This window comes from Hydra vulgaris, chromosome 03 (assembly GCF_038396675.1).
Source record: "Hydra vulgaris chromosome 03, alternate assembly HydraT2T_AEP".
Classification (NCBI taxonomy): domain Eukaryota; kingdom Metazoa; phylum Cnidaria; class Hydrozoa; order Anthoathecata; family Hydridae; genus Hydra; species Hydra vulgaris.
In genome coordinates, this window is record NC_088922.1 from 42,303,917 (window position 1) to 42,326,310 (window position 22,394).

General features: G+C 30.0%; 1 protein-coding gene and 1 long non-coding RNA gene across 3 annotated transcripts in view; one reads left to right on the plus strand and one right to left on the minus strand.

The window, feature by feature from the left end:
- The window catches only part of LOC100214913 (uncharacterized), a 46,157-nt gene extending 28,620 nt beyond the window's left edge, over positions 1-17,537 (plus strand). For both annotated transcript variants that reach the window (XM_065793282.1, XM_065793281.1), the window contains one exon: positions 16,632-17,537. In XM_065793282.1, coding sequence (XP_065649354.1) covers positions 16,632-17,460 — 829 coding nt within the window. In that variant the 3' untranslated portion in view covers positions 17,461-17,537. The remainder of the gene's footprint in view (positions 1-16,631) is intronic.
- LOC136078168 (uncharacterized) lies at positions 10,619-11,549 on the minus strand. Its single transcript, XR_010637585.1, has 3 exons — positions 11,227-11,549; positions 11,048-11,119; positions 10,619-10,744 (listed from the first exon to the last, which is right to left on the minus strand). It is a non-coding gene; the product is annotated as an uncharacterized LOC136078168 (long non-coding RNA).
- Positions 17,538-22,394: the final 4,857 nt, after the last annotated feature.

Here is a 22,394-nt window from a genome sequence, read left to right on the forward strand (position 1 = left end):
GGTTACAACTCTAGGTAATGCTATTAACTTTACAACTCTAGATACTGCTATTAACAGTGACAGACTGGCTAAAAATATTTTCCTGGCCAGACAAATATTAAGGGAGCCCTCCTAACATATAAAAAGTTGGCCTGGTCTGCAACTTTCCAAAAAATAGGTAATGAGGTATAAGATAAGACTGAAATCACAAAATAATCTATTTATAATGAATTAAAAATGTACAGAGTGATGTGCATAGTTTGCTAAATTCAGAGGACAAAAATGCATATCTTTGAATGATCAAGGCTTTTAAATAGACTTTTCTTGACAGACAACAACATTTATGACTCTAAGAGGAGTTCCTAAAGTTCGACAGAATTTTGCAAACCTATCATTATTAACTTCAAACTTTTTTTTTTTTTTTTAAATTTTTTATTTAGGTGCCCCAAGAAATCCTTACGGTCTTATCACAGAGCACCACAGATTAGCATTTAATTGGAAGTTCATGCCTCCTTTCTAATCAATGTTGCAAAACTTGGTGGGGTATGAACCACTAATCCTTTGTTTCTGAGGCAAGTGGGCTACTACTGTGCCACGACTGCTCATTATACTTAACTTAGAAAACGATCTTTCACATTTAACTTATTTTACAGATATAGTACAGATAATCTTTTACATGTGATACAAATTGTCATTTTATCATTAATTCTATATGCAATGATCTCACTTTTTCCAAAATTCGCAGGTAGGTAAAGACAGTCAAAATCGTGTCAAATTTCAGGAATGGTATAAGCAATATCTTAGCTTCATGACGCGTCTTTGCATTAAAATTTTCTGCTTCACTTATAAATGACAAACATAAAATTAAATTGGCAAACACTGTCGAAGACGGTTCAGAAAATGTTCCAAATATTGCCGTTGCAGCATTTGATTTACCTCCTTGTTTTCCCAATCGATTTCAATCTTTTCATCTTGTCCATTTCAGTTTGTGTTTTGACAAGTTTAATCTGTTTCCATTTGCTTATATGACACTTCTATGAATGTTGTAACATTTTGTAAAAGATTAAAAAATGAAATCGCCTGCATGCAGCAACTGGTTGCCTCATTCACAACTAAGTTGAGAACATGACCATAACACCAAATATGTACACAATATATTTTTTGTTGCAGTTCATTATACTGACCACGATAGCTTGAAGTGCTATCAAATAGGCAGTATTGTAAATCAAAACCAAGCCGATGTAGCATCTCATTTAAGATATCTAAAAAAATCTTAGCCAGTACCATTGCAAAAGTACATCAGTATTGCTGATGTACTCTGCAAATATCTCCACCACCTCATGCTTGTGGAATTGCTGATTTACTCTGTGAATTCGACTCAATATCCACTTAGTGTTGTGATTGTACTGACAAAAACTATGTAATTATTTAGCACTTCTTGAGAGAAAAGGGGGGATATTATTCCTTTTACTCCCTCTCCATATTTATGTAAAAATAAAGTTGATATTTTTGATAAATTAATAAAAAATTTTAATAAATAAATAAAAATGTTAGTTAAAAAATAAATAAAATAACCATAAAAATATGTATAATTTTAATAACAAGTAGCTATTTACAATACATGTAATCGAGTCGTGTTATTAAGAGGGTGCAACATAGAGCGTCAAAAGTTTTTACGGGTATTTTTAAAAATATAATTAAAAGTTAAAAGCTAAAAAGTATCTATACCATTACCACCAGTGTAAATTAATAAAATATTTATGATGCATAACTTAATTCGTGTCTAATGAAAAAATATTAATGCATTTTTATTAGGCATGGAGCAATGTTATCTATATCTACTGTATGTTGTCTTAAAATCTTTAAAAACAGTTGTAAATTCGTGCATGTTGTCAAGATGAAACAACCAACATCAATTTTAATAACACTCAAAATGTGCTTGAGGACTGCTGACAAAATTATTGATTATTGACATGACATGATAATTGTGTGCAACGTCAAGTGAGTTCAACCTAACTTCAAATTGTATATTATGCATATTATGCTATCCAAAACCTGAAATTATAGTAGCAAACATAAAATTCGGATAAGAGTTCATATTAAAAATTAAGGGCCCTGTGGATGATTTTGTCTTAGAGCCCCGCAATTCCTAAATTTGAATTAGATCTTGTTTCCAACTAAAACACAATTCAAATTTTGTAAGGTTCAAAATTGGAATTAAAAAAAAACATAGATAACAAAGTCAAAAGCCTAAATGTTTATCTTTTTTCTCTGATATATATACTTTTTTTAAACTAATTCAAGGGGCCTACTGGACAAGTGGACAGGTGGGCCCGTCCGCCACTACATACTTGGCAGGTGAGAGTATTAATTTATTCGTTACATTTTGACCTGAATAGGTTAGACCCTTATCAGACCTAAAATAACGGTAACATAAAAGTCTTTTTATCTTTTTTCTCTGGAAAATAAACATTTTTAAAATTAATTCAAGGGGCCCACCGACCAGGTGGCCTGTAGGCTAGTCACTGGCTATTAGACCAACAAATGATGAAAATGTTTTATCAAAGCAATTTTAATATACTTCTTTTAAAAGAAGTTCTGAAACCACATTATCATTAGTTGTCAAAAAAACTGTCAGAGCATTTAACAGCACAGTGATAAAAATTATCAAGCTGAGGATATTCAGATCTAAAATGTAATTCTTAATAACTTATAAATAAATATAAATATTTATACCTTTGCATAAAAATGTATGTTTAAAAGTGATGTTCGCAATCTTAGAATTTGTTTAAAAGTTTATTTACTGTCATTTAAAATCAAATAAACTGAAGTTTAAAGATAATTTTCTCTCATTAAAGATAATCTTTTTCTAGAGATAATCTTTGTCTCTTCAGTAGATTTGAGACAAAAAGCTCAATACAAAAAAATTATTCTGTAAAGATTGAAAATATGGCACTGTTTCAGTTGCTAACCCTACCATTTTGTGATTGATTATGATTATAGAATTTTATGCTGATTAAGAATCGAATAAAAAAATTTAGAAATCAATTGTTTCGAAAATCTTTTTTTTTTAATTACATAACCCAGTTTTTATAGTTGTCATTATTAAAATTTATTTAAATTCAGTTGAATATTTGAATTAGTATATTGTTTTTTAATAAAAAATCTTTGAGACAGTTTTTTAGATGTACATACATCGACTGACATATAGAAATTGGCAAAAATAAATGTACATACATGGACTGACAAATAGGGATTGGTGTTATTAAATGTACATACATCGACTGACAAATAGGAATTGGCGTAATTAAATGTACATACATCAACTAACAAATAGGGATCAGCGTAAACAAAACTACATGCTTAGGGTCAGGGTTAGTGTCAGAATCAATTAGAAACTAATGGGTTTTGCTTTGAATAGTTTTGCTTTACAGTGTTAATAAATGCCAGGCTGTTTTTAAGTTAACTTAGAAAAATAATCTAATCATATTCGAATATGAAGAAAATGGCGATTATTAGGGTTTTTAGTGTAATTTTTTAAACTTCAACATCAAATTAGAGTGTTTTTCTCAAATTTTCAGGTCAATGTTTTTATAACATAATTTATATATGTTTTCATAGTTTCTCCCACACAATTCAGTTACATTCCTCCTTGATCCTCAAGGATCACAGTCGGAAGAGCAACAATCTTTAGAGTATCGAAGGGGTATCATTGTTCTCGATTACTTCTCCGCGGGGGCACTTCGGTTTCCCGGACCTTGTTGCCAGTCTCTAGATGATTCGTGTCCTCGCTTGTCGGCGTGGTTTCCATGTTTTCGCCGCAACTTGTACTATTATTGCCAACCTCTATTTCTATAATGAGTCAGCCAAATTGTCCATCGACAATTTACATTGACATCCAAATTATAGTCGTCAACCAACTCCCAGAACAAGTTCACTCTTCACCATATAAGCAGTTCAGCTGACGCTTTTGATCTCAGTCTGGACTTTCCGGTTATACCATCAGAAATCTAATGAAAAACTGTTACAGAGTTTGTGAACAACTGGAGCTTACTGAACTTCCAAGCCAAAGCCATGTTAAAACCGCATAGTACGGCGTCCAGCTCTACCATGTTTATGTGAACTTCAGATCTGTCTTTACGCAACCATGTCGCATCTTCAACAGTGACTCCTCCAATTTGGACAAGAGCTCCTAATGCAAACAAGCTAACCTCAATCCATACTTTACCCTCATCACCACGTATTTCCCATTCTCCATGGGCAAGGTAATTTTCTTTCACCCTCTTTGACACTTCTTCCAGCACACACCTTACCCCACATCATGGATCTCATCATCCCACCCATTCGTCAGAGAAACCACCTTCCGTTCAATAATGCTGCAAGCAACACGCAACCAACTGCACACCGGCAAGTGACTCACGAACTGCCCTCAAATGGAGAAAAACGTCCTCCTCGAATTTCCTCCAGCCGATTACCTCTCGACCACTTAGTTTGTCGTCAATTTTCTTCACAACCAATCCAAGCACTCGTGTACCACTACCATCAATCCTTTCATCATCCTTACTTTTCAAGCCATATTTTGAAAAAGGTTTTCTTTAGTATTCCATGTTAATCACATTCTCATCAACAAAAATATCATCTACATATGTCGATGTCCCTTTTTACAATTTTTCATCTTGTTCAGCGATGGCGCTTGCTACTGATTTTATGATCATCGGTGCCACATTAAGTCCAAAACCAAGTCGCGTCAGACAATACCATTTGCTCTTAAAAATTACCGTTTGATACAGCCATAGTGTCTCATCCGCTTTCAGCTGGAGATATGCATTTCGCAGGTCGATAATTGCTGCGTTTTATACCCATTTGTCTCCACTGCCTCAACTTCTCAGCACAGACATCTGAATCTCTTGTGAATGCCTCAATGAACCTATTGGTTTCCCTCCAGGCCGAACTTTATTTTTATTGCGTTGAACCACTGCCATTAGTGGCAGCTGACCCTTCGGCGGTCCCATCGTATGTTCATCATATTGCAGTAACCATCCTTGCTTTATCCGTAATTCGCTCTCATACTCTTGCTTAACAACTTCCAGAACCGCGTAATGAGCAACTGTATTCGTTGATAACTTCAGATCATTTCCTTTTTTCCATATCCATTTAGCTGTCCAGACCACTCCATCGAACTCTGCTTCGTGGTCCCGTTTCTGGATTTCAAGTCGTTTTTTTTTGTCGTTTTTTGCCATCGCACAAACATTTCCCCAAACCTTGCTTTATCTGACGGAAGAATGGAAAGCCTTCAGAGCAACCGTATTGAACTCATTCCAAGCATTACATCTGCTCCAAACTGTCAGAAACTTGCCACTAGGACCCAATCCCGTGCAAAGACATTGCCAACCTCAAGCAAAACCATTGCCGTTCCAACACATCTTTGAACTTCGCCTCCGAATGTTGTAACCTTTACATCACTCAATCGCTCCAGTTGGTCATTCGAAACCAATTTTTGAAAAGTAATCTTTGTTGAACATCCAGTATCGACAATAGCTCTCGCTTTTTTACCATCCATCTTGATTTGTATGACCACAAGTGCGCCTAATCCATGGGTATTCGAGAGCAAGCTAGCGCACACCGATCGCTATTCTCCTTGTTTTCCTGCTGCTTCGTACATTTTACCGCCACGTGTCTTATCTCTTCGCATTTAAAACATTGAACATTCCTCTTGGAGGTTGCGCAGTTCTTTGTGATGTGATTTAACCATCGACAGTTATAGCATACTATTGACTTAGGTGACTTCATTCTCACAACGTTGCAGCGGGTGGTGGCAGCGGTTATATTCGACTTATTCGCGCTCTTTTGATTCAAAACGGCCCTTACTTTCGGCAACATCACGTCAATTGTCTCTTTCGCAGCCCTAAATCTTGAACAAACTGCTTCCGGCAACCCAACAACAAATGCCGGTCGCACCGCCTTGTCTGGAAACTTCGCAAGACACAACAAGCATTTCAGATCCGCCAAATAGATGTCCACTCGTTCCTCATCACTCATCTTTTGCTTTGTAAACAATTCTTATGCTGTGTAGGCATCCAAAGAAAAGGCTTGCAGCAAGACATCCTCAATTTTATTCGCATCTTTTTTGTCTTCTTCTCGCAGGCCTCATAGACTGCATAAGCATCACTTTACAACAAAACAGGAAAGAGTACTGTCAACTAAACATCTTGCATCTTCGCAATCACTTTGGTTCGCTGCAGCCAAGTTGCGGCATCGGACGTCCCATCATATTTTTCATAGATATCCGAAAATCTTAAAGATGACTCCATTATGGCCCGGCTAGCTAGTCATTTTCTCGCAAGCAGCATAACGTTACAATTTTAAAATCTTTCTTTTTACTCATTTAAAAAACTTTTTTAAAAAGTCTTTACAAAAATTTCACATTCAATTTATACTTTACAAATCACCTTAAATATGCTTATAAAAAAAAACCGCTATACTATATTTATATTTTCTCAAGGAAACTATGTCAGTCAAAACCGCCATACATAATTTCTCCCACGCAATTCAATTACAATAATAAAAATAATGGGCCCGTTTTAGACCCATATATAAAGCCCACATAGGGCCCATATGGGCAAGCCAATGAGTCCCAATAGGACATGTTCGCTGGGATTAGGGTGTGTCAACTTTTCTTTTTTTTAAATTGTAAAAAGAGTATTATTATTATAGTTGCAGCCGTAAAATATACATACAATATATGCGTACAGCGAGCAGGGAAAACACCCTGCTATAAACAACCAGTATATAGTAGGGTGTTATAAATTAGACTAAATTACTGGTTAGGGATAAATATTCGTTTTGAATTTAATCCCCAACTAGTAATTTACTAGATCTCAGACTAGATCACTAGTCTTATTTTTTAAAGAAAGAACAGTTAAGTAGAAAGTTACTTGTTCGGTTTGTTCATTCCAGTATTTTGCTGATCTATTATATAGTTGGTTTTGTCTTGGAAGACAGTTTAGAACATATTCACGCCTTAATTTAAGATGGTGACCATGTGACAAGGAGGTAATAAATTTTGGTCAGTATATATTATTAATTATGTCAAATCGATGTTTTGATTTAAAGATTTGGATAAGATCACATCGTAGGCGCTGAAACACAAGTGATGGTAGGTTTAGTCTTTTTAGCCTTTCGTAGTATTGAAAATGTCTCAAGCTTGAAGTCTACTTTGTTGCTTTATGTTGAACAGTTTCAACCAAAGCTATGTCAGTTTTTAAATACGGGGTTCAAACAGAAACTGCATATTCAAGGTGTGGTCTTTTAAACACTTTATATAATTTGAGAGCAATTTTTTCATCAATGATGGTGAATGTTTTTTTAGCATACCAAGAATTTTTCGAGATTTGGAGACAACTGATTGAATATGTGTGCTCCACTTGATGTTAGATGTAAAAATGACTCCTAAATCACACTTTTTATTCGGGTTTTTTAAAAAGTAACTGTATATAGGATTGGTTTTACCATAATGGATAACACAGCATTTTGAAATGTTTAATTTAATTAACCAAGTGTTTGACCACTCGTAATCTAAGCGTAGACGATCCTGCAGATCAACGAAATTAATCTGCGATAAAGTTTTAGAAAAAAGTTTAGTATTGTCGGCAAATATTTCAGAAGTTTCAGTAAGTTGGGCAAGATTGTTTGTGAAGAGAATAAAGAGGAGCGGGCCGAGAACAGAACCTTGAGGAACACCATTGAGAACATCAACCCAGACAGAGCTAGTATTGTTAATTGTAACTTGTTACGGTAAAGGGATTAATCCATTGTAGTAGTTTGCCGTTTATTCCGAATGATTTTAATTTTAACATAAGTCTGTTGTGAGGTACGGAATCAAAAACTTTTGCAAAGTTGAGGTAGATTACATCTATAAACTGGTGCAATGCTAGGGAAGATGAAATAAAATCAAAAATCTCTATTAGATTGGTTGCGCAAGATTTATGATGAAGGAAGTCATGTTGATTTGTAGAATGCAGATTGTTATCGTTGATGTGTTTCAAGATTTTATTCTTTTCAATTTTTTCAAAGATTTCAAAGAACGCAACCAAGGTTAGTGAAATAGGTTGATAGTTTTCAGGAAGTAGTTTGTCTCCATTTTTTTTTATAGACCGGACTAACGTTTGCTAATTTCCTAAAAGTAATTTTTTATTTGTGGGAAATTTAAAACTCAAAAAAAATAGTAACTTTGAAAAATAAAAAGTTTTTAGCTTGGTAATTTTGTCTTTGAAAAATTGATTTCCCCTAATATTCACAAAAGTTTTTGTTTTCTTTTTTTTCTCAAGATTTTGCTGGAACTCAAAAGAACAAAGAAACAATCTCTAAGGGCATTCTTGGAAAAAAAAATCCTAGATAATCATTGTTGAAAGATTCTTAGATGAGGATGTTTGAAAGAATTTTCAACCATGATCATTTAGGAATTTTTTTTTTCAAAAATGTCTTTAAAGATTGTTATTTGTTCTTTTGAGTTCCAGCACTCAACTGCACATTTTAGAATTTAAAGATCCATTTCAGGAATGACATTTTTAATCCAATGATTTTTTTTTTTTTCTTTGCATTATTTTCTCTAGATTTAGTTCATTACTATTGCACAAACCCTTGGCACTATCTAAAAAAGGTTGCGGAGCTGTTTTGTTTTTCAGTTGCGACTTAACAATGTTAAATATCATTTTATTGTTCATCAGGCGAATGAGTTTTTTTTTTCTTTTTCTTTTTTTAACATTTACTTCCTACAAGGCTGTAAGCAACCACTATTAGAGTTGGAAGTTACTGGGGAAAAAATATGAAGTTTATAAAGCAAGATAACGATTGACAGAAAACTTTAAAGATTGCAAATTAAATGAATCAGGAAAACAAGAACTGATGTTTTTTCCTCTCGAGGAAAAAACTAGACAAATAAGAATTTTTAGAACACTTAGGAACAGTCACAGAAAAGAGTGAGATTAAATTGAATGATGAGTAACACGAGAATGAATTTTAGTAGGTGGCACAAGCTAGCTCTTTAGAACAGTGCCCATTATAGTATTTATAGAAAAAAGAAAGAGAGGCAACATTACGGCCATGTGGTAATGGTTGGAGGTTAACTGAAAAGGTTAACTTTCAAACAGAATTTCCCAGTTGCAGCTGTCAAACGCTTTTTCAGCATCCAGGGAACAGAGATAGACAGGTTAGTTTTTGTAGTTGTAGTGTTTTATTGTTTCACTAATAACAAATTCAGCGTGTAGGGTTGAGCTATTTTTAGTAAAACTGAAATGTAGAGAATGAGCTTCTTTTATTTCTGGACAGGTTAGTAGGATAAGATATTCTATTAGTTTTGTAAAGATTGGAATGATGCTAAGCTTGCTTTAGTTATTTGGATCAATTATTGATCTTTTATATGATTTAGCGAGTGGTATAGTAAGTGATGTAGGCATTAATTTTTGAGTCTGTCCGTGATTAATATAAAAATAATTTTCTGAGTCATTTTGTTAGTGCTTCACAGCTCGCATTCTTTAAATGCTTAGCTGAGATTCCAAAGACGTCCTCGAATTTGTTTAATTTTAGGCAAAAATAGCCGTTTTTGTATTTTCACCTGATATTTTATATTTATACACTTTGTTATGTTCATATTATACATACATACATATATATATATATATATATATATATATATATATATATATATATATATATATATATATATATATATATATATATATATATATATATTTACATATATATATATATATATATATATATATATATATATATATATATATATATATATATATATATATATATATATATATATATATATATATTTACATATATATATATATATATATATATATATATATATATATATATATATATATATATATATATATAATATATAAAACGTATAAAACTCGCATTCGGCTAACGGTAGCTTTGTAATAGTATTATTGTTAATTTGCGCATGATTTTGCATAGTGAAATGTACAAAACGATTTAGAAACGTTATTAAAAAAGTTTCGAATTAAAATAACAAAATATTTTTAATGATTGAAACGTAATAGTAAAATCTTTTACAAAATTTTATAAAACATGCACAAAAAAAAATCGCATATAATGCGATATTTACAATATTTATATATATATATATATATTTTTTTTTTTATGGTTAAGGGTATATATATTTATTTTATTAAGCCTAGATTTTATATAGCGTATAGATGAAATTTAAATAATTAAAAGCTTTAGCGTTTAAATATATCCTCATTTTTATCGTTACTAATGAGTTTCAATGAAAGATATACATACAAAAAGATATATATATATATATATATACATGTATAACATCGGAAAAGGCGTGACATTTTAGTGGGGGCCGAAGTACAAAAAAAAAATCATAAAACACCATATAGTTCAACTAAAAACCTACACAAAAATATCCATCTAAACAATGGAGGGGAGGGGGGGCATATCCACCACGGCTCTCCTTCATTTTCCCTTCCGTAGTCCATATATCTATCTAACTTTATATAAATTCCAACAAACCGCAAAAAATGAAAATAATTTTTTTACATACTTCTTTAACAAAAAATTTAGACTATAATAATTATTTTCTTTTTTGCTAAGAAATGTTTTTAACAGAATTGCAGCTTTGAAGAAAGCTTAGTTTTTGAAGCAAACAAAACTGTGACATTCATAGCTAAAAAAAGTCGATTCTTTAGTACGCAAACGAAACCACATCCAATGATATCTAAAATAAAGTAAACCCCTAAATAAATATTGCTATACCTATTTAATAAATATGCCTTTAATAATAAGGGTGTCCTTTTTTTTTTTAATAATTTTTTTTTTTAATAATAATAAATTTTTTTTAATAAAAAGGATGTCCTTTTTATTTAATAAGGATGCCTTTAATAATAAGGATGTCCTTTTAATAATAAGGATGTCCTTTAATAATAAGGATGTTTTAATAAGGATGTCGCGGATAATAAATAAATATATAACTGTTATTATTGCATTAATAAACATAATCAATCTCTAAAAAAATATAAACCGGTTTAATCTTGATATGAAAAAGATCAACATCCATCGAAGCAATCGTGTGGTTTTCATCATGTTGTGTAACCTTGCAATGATAGATAAGATAAAATATATCAGATATATAAAATTAAAAAAAAAATTAAGGCTAACAATTAACTAATGTATAATAAATTAACATGTAACTGTTATTACTGAATTAATAAATATAATCTTGAGGTCTTTAAGATGAACATCTACAGTAGTAAGCTGCCATCATAGTTAAGACCTTGCAATAAAAGATAAATGAAATTATATTAGATATTTAGCACAATAACTGAAAAACCCATTACAAATTAGAGAAGATGAGAATGATTTCCTAACTTAAAAAAAAATTCAAAATCACTTAACTCCTGATACACAAAACATTTCCCATTACCAAACAGAAAAATCGATAGAAGTCCCTTCAATACTTTTTAACCTGAAATATAATAGATATAATATAATAGAGCTTTGGTTTCCCATAGCTTGTTGCAACCAGGTCAACCATGGTTGTTGGATATCGGTAACTAACCGACTACCTAAAATTACATTTCTATATACATATACGTATATACATCTATGTATACATAAAAACAAATTAAAATCTTTTCATTATCTTAAAAAAAGGGGAGGGTAGAGAATATGATATACATTAGGCACTATAAAATTTATTATAAAAATAAAGATTAACCTACTATCTGTAAATAATATCTGTTAATGCAAGTTTATAAGACATACTATTATTTAAAATAACATATACCTTATTACACATTTCTATTATGTTATCACCATATCACCACTTATTATGTATGCAGAAAGTTGATATTTGCTCATATCATACTCAACACCATCATTATCTTCATTCTCTTTTTGTTTCCAATAAGAAACTATATATACATTACTTTTCTTCGTTTTAATGCCAACAATTTCGCCTTAATATACATCCTGGATGTTAGTGGCATTATCAAACCACATGTGGCAAATACTTCTTCCAATAGAAACTCCAATAAGAATTTTTTCAATATCTGAGGCCTCATTATTTTCTAGGTCAGGAAACATTTCTATTACCTAATCAGGCATGCATTTTTTTAATATTTTTTCTACATTTCTACGTTCTTTGTTTTCTTTTTTCTGAATTTTATCTGCCATTTGTTTTATCAATTCTAACTTCAGGTCATTATGACATTGCATATTTGTAAACCGCTTTTTTCTGGCATTAGCCCATAATATCAACTTGTTTTGAATATCATTTGGCTTTTTGCATAGCAGAGCAGAGTTGTTTTATTTTTGCAAGCACAAAGTTTTGAAGAAAGAAAACAAAGAGTGGCATTTAGAGCTTTGTGCTTTGCAGCGCTAAACATACCCATAAGTTCTTCTGAATCAATGTTGTGAAGCCTAGCTGACTTAGTCTGGTCTTTAAGGTGATCATTAGAACTCATTTCAAATTGCCGCTTGTACTGCCTGTCAATGATGCTAATAACTGCATTAAGGCAGTCAGCTAATGCTTTACTCATTTCATCAGTTACTGGGCAAAAGCTGATTATTGAATCAAAAACTACATCTTCAATATTATTACCAAATCAGTTTTTCGTTTAAGTAGAGATAAAGGATTCTTGCTGCTCTCAATAAGAGTGTTCCGAACATCTTTTACTACCTGAATGCCAGATATGTAGTCAAGTCCCGTACCTGGTGCAACATAAAATTTTGTCATCTAAGGACCAGAAAGTAGCTTTCCAATTAAAGCTAAAACACACAACTCACGGATACCTAAGGTGAAAAAGTTAATTAGTAACAAAGAATAATCTTTGTTTATAATAGTCTTTACTCCCCGTTAATCTTGCAAGTGTCATTACTATTTGTAATTTGTATTTGTAACTATATTTGTAACTAATTCTATAGCCTATAATATTGTGTAGCACTATATCAAATGAACTGAACAGGTATAAAAAAGAAAAAAGATATCTGTTTCAGATGTAAAGTCTTGAAATAAACTATTTTGCAGACCTCCGCATAACGCCAAGCCAGAACACAGAAATATCTTCAATATGGCATAATGACGGATCAAAATACCACATGTGTGAAAAAGCATATATAGTCTGTTGCCTCTATAGCGTGGTAGCAATCCTCTGGGCAATTCATGTTGGTCCAATAAGGTTACAAAACCTTTTGGATCACCTATGAATATCATAAAAAAGCTCATTTTGATGATTGCAAGAAGAATGTGAAATAAAAACATGCACTAATTATAATATTTCATTTTAACTCGAAATTTTATTCAGAAAACTAAATATATTAAAGTAAAAGAATGGTTTAGATTAGTTAGAGTACCTTTTGCATCCTTATAGCAAAGTTTGTTCAGTTGTACAACAATGTCTGATAGTCATAAGCTGTACCTCCAGGAAGTTGATCAATAGCTACAACCATACATACTGATTCCGTTGTCAAGTGCACAGCATTTACATGAACACCTTCCTGGGTTGTTGCATCAAGTGACAGATCTTTTATTGTAAATACTATCTCAGCAGCCTGTATGTCTGAAAGCACACCAAGCTCACACATCATTAGTTCTACAGTTGTACAATGTGGAATTTGACTAAATCGGTAGCCATATATAAGTCTCCTAATATCTGTTGAGTAGCATTTTTCATTTTTGGTGTTTTGTGTTACTTGCTGAATTTCCTCCAACTCTTCCTGTAAATTCGGAATGTCATTTTGCAGTACAAGAATTGCAGAATTTTTTTCAGCAAGTTGTTGGTTTAACATTGCCTTTTGATAAGAAAACTTTCTTTGCGTGGATGTCAACTGTTGTTTCAAACAAAAAATTTGATTTTGAAGTTTTTTCAACTGTAAATTTGAAAACTTTTCTTTTAATTTTTTTCTAAGTTGAGAAATTATCTTTTTCTTACGAGTAATAACTTGATTTAGATATTTAAATCTGTATGTAAATCTTTGCCTTATCTCTTAAACCTTTAATACCCTTTTTATGCTTTCTCTTCGTAATTGCCATTTCGTTTGCCAAAATGGTTAATCTCTTTCTCATAACCTTTTTTCTGGGACTCAACTGGTCAGCTCTCAAACTGGATAGTGGTTCATGAGAAGAGGTTTTTAAAGTAGGACGAGATAAAGGAGATAAGTGATCACTATTTGATACAGATGAAACACTGATTTGTTGGGAAGAAAATGAAGAACATGTAGCGAAGTCAATTGAGGTTGCAATTGATTGCGATGTTTGTGCCACAGCAAATGTTGTTATTTGGTATGCAAAGAGCATGTTGCAGATGTCAACAAATGGTTTCGAATTTCGTGAAAAATGGTTTACAAAGACTTTTGATGTTCTAACTAGTTGCTGAATCTGACTTATACAAATTTTGATGTTAAAATACTTACCGATTAGTTCTACAGTTACTTTATATAAATCATTGTTAGTTGCAAATATATGCAGTACATGTCCATTTCTACAGCTAATATTAAAATGAGCTGATATTGGAAAATTACAAGCTAAATAAGTTTTAGCTTTACCATAAAATAGATTTGTTTTCTTGTGAGGTCCCATGATGCACTAAATTAAATTCAACAATCATAATACTACTATTTAATTGGGTCGGCTATTAATCATAATTAAATAATTTAAAAAATCACCATTAATCTATAAAAAAAAATTTTTAATATATGTATAATTTTTATATATCATATATAGCTTAAGGTGGCTATATGGTAAATTGGTATGGAAAAAGCTTAAAAAATGCTGTTGTTGTTTTTAATGATTTTTATGCAGAATCATCATAAAATAGTGTTAAATAATTTTAATTTTAGCATTTTAAATTTTATTTTGCAGAATTTTGCCTTTAAAATAATTTTGTTGTAGTAAAAGATTTAGCCAAAAAAAAAAAAAAAAAAAAAAAAAAAAAAAAAAATATATATATATATATATATATATATATATATATATATATATATATATATATATATATATATATATATATATATATATATATATATATATATATATAACCACCCTAATTATACTTGTTAGTTTTTGTGTAAATCATTTAACAATTATAAAAAAAGACAACACAAATATTCTTAGTAGTAAAAGGCTATTAAAAAAAAGTTTGTGTAACAGTTCTAATAAAATATATCATTATAATGAATAAAAAATCAAAAATACTGAATTCTCCACTGTCAAAAACCGCCCCTCCCCTAACACTATGTAACGGAAATGGAAATACATACCTCCACTGCGCAGAACAATAGGGTATGAGGTCATGAATATTTTTTGATGAAATTTGGCAGGCACATAGAAAATAGATCTATACAGTTGCCTGAAAAATTTTAAATATGTACCAACATGCCTTCAATATTAATGCACCTCCGGAACAGAAACGAAATTTTAAAACCAAATGGAAATCACTGGTAACTGTAAAAAAAAAACAGAATTTATAACAAAAAGTAACAGTAACAATAGCAGAAACAGTTTTATAAAGTGTAACAGTAACAGTAACACTAAAAGAGGTGGAAATGGTACCTCCACTGGGTCGAAAAATACGGTATTTGATCATGAATATTTTTTAAAGAAAATTTGGCAGGCACATAGGAAATAGATCTATGCAGTTGACTGGAAAATTTCAAATATGTACTAACATGCCTTCAATATCAATGCAGTGCCAGAACAGGAACGAAATTTTAAATAGCAATAAAAAAACTGAAAAATTTATTACACGTAAAAAAAAACCATAATTTATTCAAGATAAAACATTCTACTTTTTTAATAAAGTCTAAGCTAATATAAAATTCTAAAAAAAAAGACAAATAAATACATCTTTACCACACCGATTTCGAGCACGCTGTGAAAAAAAAGGTCAGAGTTTTTGTCTTTGAAATCGGTGCCGTAAAAAGCCAGATACGCACGTACCTAATATATATATATATATATATATATATATATATATATATATATATATATATATATATATATATATATATATATATATATATATATATATATATATATATATATTTATATATATATATATATATATATATATATATATATATATATATATATATATGTATATATATATATATATATAAATATAAATATATATATATGTGTATGTATATATATATATATATATATATATATATATATATATATATATATATATATATATATATATATATATATATATATATATTGTTACGTTCTTAATAATTTTTTAAACAGTTTTTTAACGATTTTATTAGTTTGATAATGGCTTTCGCTATATGAGCCAAAATAGCAAGTAAAAAAAAGAAATAAATAGTATGATACCTTATATGATGTTTTAATGCTTATATTATTATTAGACATGCTATTGAAAATGTTACTTAAATTTTATATTTATATATATATATATATATATATATATATATATATATATATATATATGTATATATATATATATATATATATATATGTATATATATATATATATATATATATATATATATATATATATATATATATATATATATATATATATATATATATATATATATATATAGTAATGTATATAATTTTTATTTTTATTTTTGAAAAGATTTAAAATGGTGAGATTAGCACCCGCAAAGACTTCATTTGCTCAAATTACTAATAAAGTGAAAAGAAAAAAAAAATCTATGTATACCGGCATTTCTACAGCATTTACTCCAGGCTTGCTTCAGTCTAATACTAGTGATGAAAGCGCCAGGCAAAAGCTTTTAAGAGTTTATGAAAAAGTTCTCTCGGAATGTGGATTTCATAACCAATCCACGCTTCAATCTCGATTACTGACTCCGTGGAAAGTTACTTTGAGTCCTAGTTTAAGTTTTGAAGTTGACATGAGGTTAAGTGATAGTTTAGAAGTATTACAAATAGCCGAGCGACCATTAAATTGGATACATGCCACATTAATTTCGTGCAAGAAACAAACATTTATAGATCAAATACAAACAAATCCCGACATTCGCCTCACAATTTCATCTCAAGATCCAATTGAAACGGATTCAGAGCTATATAATGCTGTTTACCCTCTCATAAAAGGTGTTCGTACTCTCCCAATTAGTTTAAAAGACGGCAAACCAAAGCTAAATTTGTTTGGAGGGAGAAGTTTTGTGAACAGTGTCCGTCACGTTGAGTTACGTAAAGAAATGTCAAACGGTTCAGTTGACGCAAATATATCGTATGGACAATTGTTTTTTGGATATGAGCTACAGTTGACGCGTCCTTTTTGTGAATTGTCTTTACAATTTAATACTGAAAAACTAAAAAATTCTTTGGGAGAGTTCATCAACATAGATTTGTTAAATGAATTTGCTAAAGAATTTTATTATAAGTCTATTGAAATAAGAAATTTTTTAGAAAATATTTTATCTCAGAACAATATTTAAAAAACGTTATTTTAGTAACTACTATAACAATGATGGAATTTTTTTTTTTTTTTTTTTTTTTTTTTTTTTATAAATTATGCAATATAAAATGATGCAAAATTAATGTATAGTAAATTATTTAAAAAATAAAAAGTATTAAAAAGAAAGGAACTGAACTAGTTACTAAAAAATAAAATACATTAACATGTTATTAGGATGAAAAGTGTGTATCGTGTGATTATAATTCCGAACATGCGTGTTTATATATATATATATATATATATATATATATATATATATATATATATATATATATATATATATATATATATATATATATGTTATTTTATTTGCGTGTTAGTATCGTGTGAGGGTTGGATGCAATCGACCTCCCTTTTTATACTTAGTGCCCTATGTTTCACGTAAATTTTGTTCAAAAAAGAATCAATAAAAATATTTAGTCTAAACTTAAAAACAACCAGTTTTAAAAGACGATTTCCCTCCCGCTCCCTACAAAATTTCATGTTACGTGAAATAAATTAAATTTTAAATAAAAATAAATTTCACGGATTTGTTTTTATAATAAAGTGATGCGACCGAAATTTTTTTTGATTAAAACAGTACAGCAACATTAGGACCACTAAATGTATTATGAAATAACGGCTTTACTATTATAGTTATTTTTACAACGAGTGGTCGGAAAATTAGATAACTACAGCTATACCGTACACGTGGTCGGAAATAAGTTTAGAATAGATGGTATCGCAAGATCAGCTGTATTTTCCGCACAAGAACATATTGAAACTGTATATATTTAACTACATAGGTTTAGTTGGAGGATTATTTGAAACGAAAGTTCTTTTGACCTTTTTATAACGTTTTATCTGGAATTTCTGCAACTCTATAATAAACTGGTTCTATAATAGGTCCTTAATCCTATTATAGAATCAGTGACCCTCTGGACTTTGTCTGCCCTATCGCAACGCTTCTAGTTACTATAAAAAATCAACCAGATAAATAGTTAAATTAAAACTTTTGGAAATCTGATAGCAACATTTATAACAATAAAGTCTTGGCCGTTTTGTCACAAGGGCCGCTAATAAGTTAAGCTAGCTAGCGACAAGTAGCAACAATAAAAACAGCAGTTTGGTTACAAGGATTTCTATTTCCTTTAGCCGGCGACAAAATTTATATCCTTCATTTTTTATACATTACAAAGATGAAAATGGATATGAGTTGAACAACTGGTATTAGCGCATTTTAAACATTTGGTATAGACAACTCTGTTGAACTTTACCTCTATGCTATGGATGCCATTATAGTTCACTAAACTGTCTTGGGAAATTATTGCAAAACGCATTACTTAACCATTGAATTAAGTTCAAGTCATTGGTTTGATTGGTTGAAGAAAAAAAGTGAGTTTTTGATATTTTGCTCTTTTGTTAGGCAATTTATTGTAGATTATTAAAATAATAAAGCTTATTACCAACTTATTTTTTAATTTTTTGATAAATTAACCAACTAAAAAAAATTATATAGAATGACAAGAATATTTAATCTTCTTTTGTGTTTTTCTCTGTTTTCAAATTTTACAAAACATTGTATGAATGTAAACATGATATCTTGAGAAGCAGAAGTGCAAATCACTTCAAATTTTCAGGAAATTTTTATTATACTATTTTATAGGGAACGACGCATCGAAATTTTTAAATTCTGCTCCAATCTTTTTTTTTTTAATTTCAAGTTCAAAAAAAGTTTTTTTTTTATTACTTGATGTAATAAAATTTATATAACTTTTGATGTACTTTGAAAATCTTAAAATCTAAATGTTAATACCTTACCTTACATGTCTAGAACATATGTAAAAAGTTTTATGGATTTTGTGTTAATTTATTTCAAGTTATTGTGTTTTGAATTGACCTATTAAAATTCGATAAATTCGAGACAAAGTAAAATGAGGTATAAAGTAGCATTCTAAATTAATATAATTTTTATTGAATATAAAATTTATCTTTTTTTTATTAAGTTTAAACATTTTTGAATATATGGTGGTGTACCACCTTAATATGATACCATTTGTCCCGTGTCACCAAAATGTCATCAAAACGGTCATCAAAACGGTTGGGGTGGAATGGGGCAAGTTAGAAACAAATAATTTTGAGCATTATTTTATTCTGTCTAATCTACTTCTTATATAAAATAATCATGCACAAAACATATTTATGCTTTAGCAAAATAAGATATCATTCAGAAAATTTGCTAGATGTTTAAATTGAGTCAAAGTTATCTTTATCTTTCTTTTTTATTTTACATCCTGATAAACTTTCAACTAGTTCGTATTTTGTTGGTGTGTCAGTCAATGCCAGAGACCTAGATTCTTTTCTTTTTGCAATTTTTTCTTTTCCACCCTTTCACTTGCTTTCGGAAAGGGCCTTACTTCTTCTGCTGTCCAATGATAGGCAGAAGTGCTGATTTGCTGTTTCTTGTCATTAACAACTTCAAATACAATTGATGGCGATGTGGGGGTTGTTTGTATTGACCGATCAGATATATTATTTAAATTGTAAAACTCAGTGCATGGTTTTTCTGCTAAGATACATTAGTCAGACTTTCAGTCTGACTAATGTACCCGATCAGACAGACCGATTAGTCAAACAGAAAACGTTTTTTAGACCGGTTGAGAAATACTACTGGACAAACTGCGTGAAAAGGTAGAGACATTTTTTGGAATTGCTGGTCAGATACATAAGAATATAAAAGTCTAGATCACTGAAAACATATAGATTGTATGGGAAAATGCCAGCTGCTTTAAAACCATTTTAAATGTTTTATGAAGTAAAGACTCTTGCATAAGCTATTCCTAAATTTACACTATCATGACATGTCATGACACCATGTTTTAACCATGATTCACACGCTGAACTGTAAATTTCTTTAATGGCCTAAATACTAATTGGTCAAGTGGTTAGAGTTTTTGGTTGCAATGGGGTGACAATGTCAAGAGTATAACATTACTTTCCTTAGCTTTATTCATTAATTCAATCGATATATGACTTTTGTGGTTGTCCATTATTAAAAGTAATGGATGATCTTTGTTAGAATGCCCATACTCCACAAAATGATAAAGCCATTTCACAAAAAACTATGTATTTATCCATCCACTAAGATTAGCATCACCTTTGGTATCTGTTGGTGCACGTTTAAACATGTGGCTACGAGAGTGGACACAAGTAAGTATCAAAAACGGTGAAATGGAATTTCCGAGAGCATTTATACAACCCACCATTTAACTAGAAATCCCCTTTCAGCAGAAGTTACTTGTCATACTTGTTTTACTCCTTTACCAGAATTGTTAATACCAACTCTTCATAAGCCAGCTTTTGCTGGCTTATGAACAGTTGTAAGACCAGTTTCATCAATATTGTAAATGCAATCAGCAGAAAACTTATAGCGCTTCTGCACACTGTCAACAATTTTTAAAGAAAGTATCTACATTTTTACAATTAAAACTAGTTGTTCAAATGAAGCTGATAGCTTCTAGCACACAAATAGATAATTATGCACGATTGAAGAATAAATAAAAACTGAATGAATGGTTTTATTTATTCTTAAACCTATTCATGGAATTGCATTTATAGCTATTTTACTCTTTTTCCAGTTTTCTGATATTTTAGCCTCATTTTTAATTGCTTTTTTTTTTTTTGTTATTTTATTTCTTCATAATAACTATTACAATAAAATAAATGAAAGAAAAATGCATACGAATAAAAAATTACGAATTTTGTTACATGTAAAATAAGAACGCGGACACTTGCAGAAGATCAGATGATCTTGTCATCAAGAACCGCTAACAATTGTTTCATGTTTAAAACAATTTTGTAATCTGTATAAAATAAATAAGGCAGTCAAATAAAGTTTATAAAACGAAAGTTAGAAGTAAAAATCAACGTTTTATGTAAATACTTAAAATACAAGACTTGATAGGTATAAAATGTATAAATTAAATTAACATGATACACAAAAATAAAATTAACAAAACAAAATTTTAATATACAAGTATATAGTCAAATAAATATTTTTTTATATAAGAATTTGTAAAAATATTATAAATAAATCAAAATAATTAAATTTAAAAGTATATAAGTATATTTTCAATAGAGAGAATGATATTTTTTAATTTCCTTTTAAATGCGAAAAAGTTCCAGTTTTGAGAAAAATCAAAATGTTTCAAAACTATATTGTTTCATAGAAACGCCCCTCTAAAAGAAATATAAAACTTGCCTAAATTGGTTCTGAAAACTGGTTAAAGAAGGAAATTATCATTTCGTAAATTATATTTATTTTTTTCTTTTAAGGAATATAAATTGTGAAAAGAAACCGGAACTGTACGAGTTTTATATTTAAACATAAAACACAGTACATTAAAAGTATTTAGTTAAAATATATTTAAAATAATCATTCCAATAAAAAGAGGCTTGGCATGTGAAAAACGGTCTTTAAAATTAATAAGACGTGCAGCATGTTTCTGTTGGCAATGAAGAGGTTCTAATTTACTTTTATTGACACTACCTCAAGCCGCATTCGCATAGTTTATGTAGTAATGAATGAATGAGTAGAATAGTTGAGTTAAAATATGTTTATTTAACATGCTTCTTGCTTTATAGAATGTACCTATACTTTTCGAAATTTTGCAGGTTATGTTTTCGATATGTTATTTCCATGTGAGATTTTTAATAAGAACGCCGTCTGTAAAAAGAGGAGGAAGCTCGATTGGAAGTAGATGTTTTTTAAAGTTAGAATGAAAAAGAGACCATTTTGGTTTTTCAATATTCAGAGAAAGTTTGTTTGATTTAAACTATTGAGAAACTTTCATTAGTTCATTGTCCATACAAGAAAAGTGTCGTTATGTCGCTATGAGATAAAAAGTTTTTGTCATCAGCAAACATAACTGTCAT